Source organism: Cardiocondyla obscurior, linkage group LG25, assembly GCF_019399895.1.
Source record: "Cardiocondyla obscurior isolate alpha-2009 linkage group LG25, Cobs3.1, whole genome shotgun sequence".
NCBI classification, from domain to species: domain Eukaryota; kingdom Metazoa; phylum Arthropoda; class Insecta; order Hymenoptera; family Formicidae; genus Cardiocondyla; species Cardiocondyla obscurior.
In genome coordinates this window covers 1,916,115-1,918,397 of record NC_091888.1, presented here as the reverse complement: position 1 = coordinate 1,918,397, position 2,283 = coordinate 1,916,115, and the positions used below count along the sequence as shown (strand labels likewise).

Here is a 2,283-nt window from a genome sequence, read left to right as displayed (position 1 = left end):
GGCGATGAAGGAAGACGACGACGACGCGGTCGCAATAACAAAGGAAAGTCCTCGCACCCGTGCGCGGTTGAGATCATCCCCCGCTGCCTGTTCGCAGACGTCTCTCTCACGCGCGCCGCCGTCCGCTAGTTAGCGCCAGCATACTGCACGAACTCCCCAAACAGCTGATCGTTTCCGCGCACGTGCGCCTCCGCTTTCTCCGCGCTTTGAACGTACAGTAAGTTTGCATGTCAGTATATATGACAAATGTGTACATTTGGAAAATGCATGTGTAGATTTGTCGTTACCGGCAACTCGCGGTAGACAGAAATAGTGCATTCGCTGCGCGTACTTCTGCGTTTTTCGTTAAGCAGTGATTTTTACACGCTTTTACATTTTTTTTTTTTTTCGTTTGCAAAGCGCGCGGTGCCTCAAATTTTGTTTTAAAAGCTCGAGATAAATTGTAACTGGGTTTTTTTTCTTTTTTGTTATACATCTGTACTTCCTTTTTTTTCTTTTTTCTGGAATGATGGAACGTAATTTATTTTGTCAGAACAGGATGCGATGATTAAAAGATGTTTTACGACTGAATGTAACCTCTTAAATCACATATTGGCGCACTTCATCGGTGAGGGAAGAATTAAATAGATATCTTCCGTATTACTTGGATTTGAAAATTTTAAGCTCGGTCGTAATCATGTCGACGACGTTGGCATTGCCTCAAAAGAAGTATTATAGACAACGCGCACATTCAAATCCCATAGCCGATCACTGTATTGAATAGTGAGTAGTTTTTCATAATTTTTTTTTTAACTATATGCCACTGTTATTATAATTTTCTACTTACATGTTACAGCCCGATAAAACCAGATTTAATGGACTGGAGCACTTTATATCCCCAATACTTCCAAACCAGCATGGAACACGTGCCAGAGATACAGAAACGTGTAGAATTTGCCGACATTGGTTGTGGCTATGGAGGGTTGCTGGGTAATTAAATTTTTTTCTTTGTAGTATATTATTAAAAAATCAATATAATCAATTAATGAATTAATTCTCAGTTACCTTGTCTCCTATGTTCCCGGATAATCTGATACTTGGTATGGAAATTAGAATAAAAGTATCAAATTATGTTATAAATCGGATTGCTGCCTTACGGTCACAAAATCCTGGCCAGTACCAAAACATCGCCTGCCTAAGAACAAACGCTATGAAATATTTGCCAAATTATTTTTACAAAGGACAAGTAAATAAATAAGTCTTAATTGTTTAATAAGATGGAATGTGTTGTACATTAATCTTGTACATTTTTTATTTTTGTAGCTAAAGAAGATGTTTTTCCTGTACCCAGATCCACATTTCAAAAAGTCGAAACATAAATGGAGAATTATAAACAAATCACTGCTGGCAGAGTACGCCTATGTTTTAGCTGAAGGAGTAAGTATTACTTAATTGTTATCGTATTTCTTACAAGATTATTTTTAAATCACTGCTTCACAGGCCGTTGTGTATACTGTAACAGATGTGGAAGATCTACATAAATGGATAGTTCAACACTTTCAAGAGCATCCACTGTTTGAAGAAGTTACCAAGCAGGATTTGGTAAAAATATAACTGCTTATTATTAATTTTTTTTTGTTATAATAAATAATAATAATACTAATAAAAATTTAATTGATGCAGGCAGCAGATCCAATAGTGGAAAAATTATACGAAAGCACTGAAGAAGGCAAGAAAGTGACAAGGAACAAAGGAAATAAATTTTTAGCTGTATTTAAGAGGATCATAGATCCTTCTGTTGCAAGAAATAGTTAACAATGACAATTAAATATAATTGTCTAATTAATGTATATAAGTTTTAAATATTTTAAATAACTATTAATTCTGACGACTATGGGATATCTGTCTTGGTGTAGTAATCTTGTTTTCAAAACAAAATACATAAAATTTATAATTATATTTTGAAAATAAAATATATTTCGTAATACCTCGTTTGATTGCTTTTTCCTACTCATGTTGGATACTATGTTTAAGTAGCCTGATAATACTGAATTAAATTTGCATTTTGAGCCAAATGTTTATGATGTTTATCTTGATCAAAATCGCGTTCTTATTAAACATAGACAAGAAGTCAAACGCTAACGCAACTTTCGTTGAGTCATTTTACAGCACGTACCTATTTCTACATTTCCAAATTCCACGTAAATTGTTTACTCTTCGTAATGCATTTTTTTCTTTTCGGTTTGTATTAGATTGATTAAAACATTCTTTCTTTTTTTTTCCTCTCTCTTTCTCTCTCTCTCT

At 34.4% G+C, this 2,283-nt stretch overlaps 1 protein-coding gene across 1 annotated transcript; it reads left to right on the top strand.

Annotated features, from left to right (window-relative positions):
- The first annotated feature begins 626 nt into the window (after positions 1-626).
- Positions 627-1,966, top strand: LOC139111793 (tRNA (guanine-N(7)-)-methyltransferase). The gene is made up of 6 exons (XM_070672308.1): positions 627-762; positions 836-969; positions 1,041-1,225; positions 1,303-1,416; positions 1,480-1,581; positions 1,663-1,966. Exons 1-6 carry the CDS (start codon positions 677-679, stop codon positions 1,792-1,794), a joined length of 753 nt encoding a protein of 250 aa, XP_070528409.1. The 5' UTR covers positions 627-676; the 3' UTR covers positions 1,795-1,966.
- The last annotated feature ends 317 nt before the right edge of the window (positions 1,967-2,283 follow it).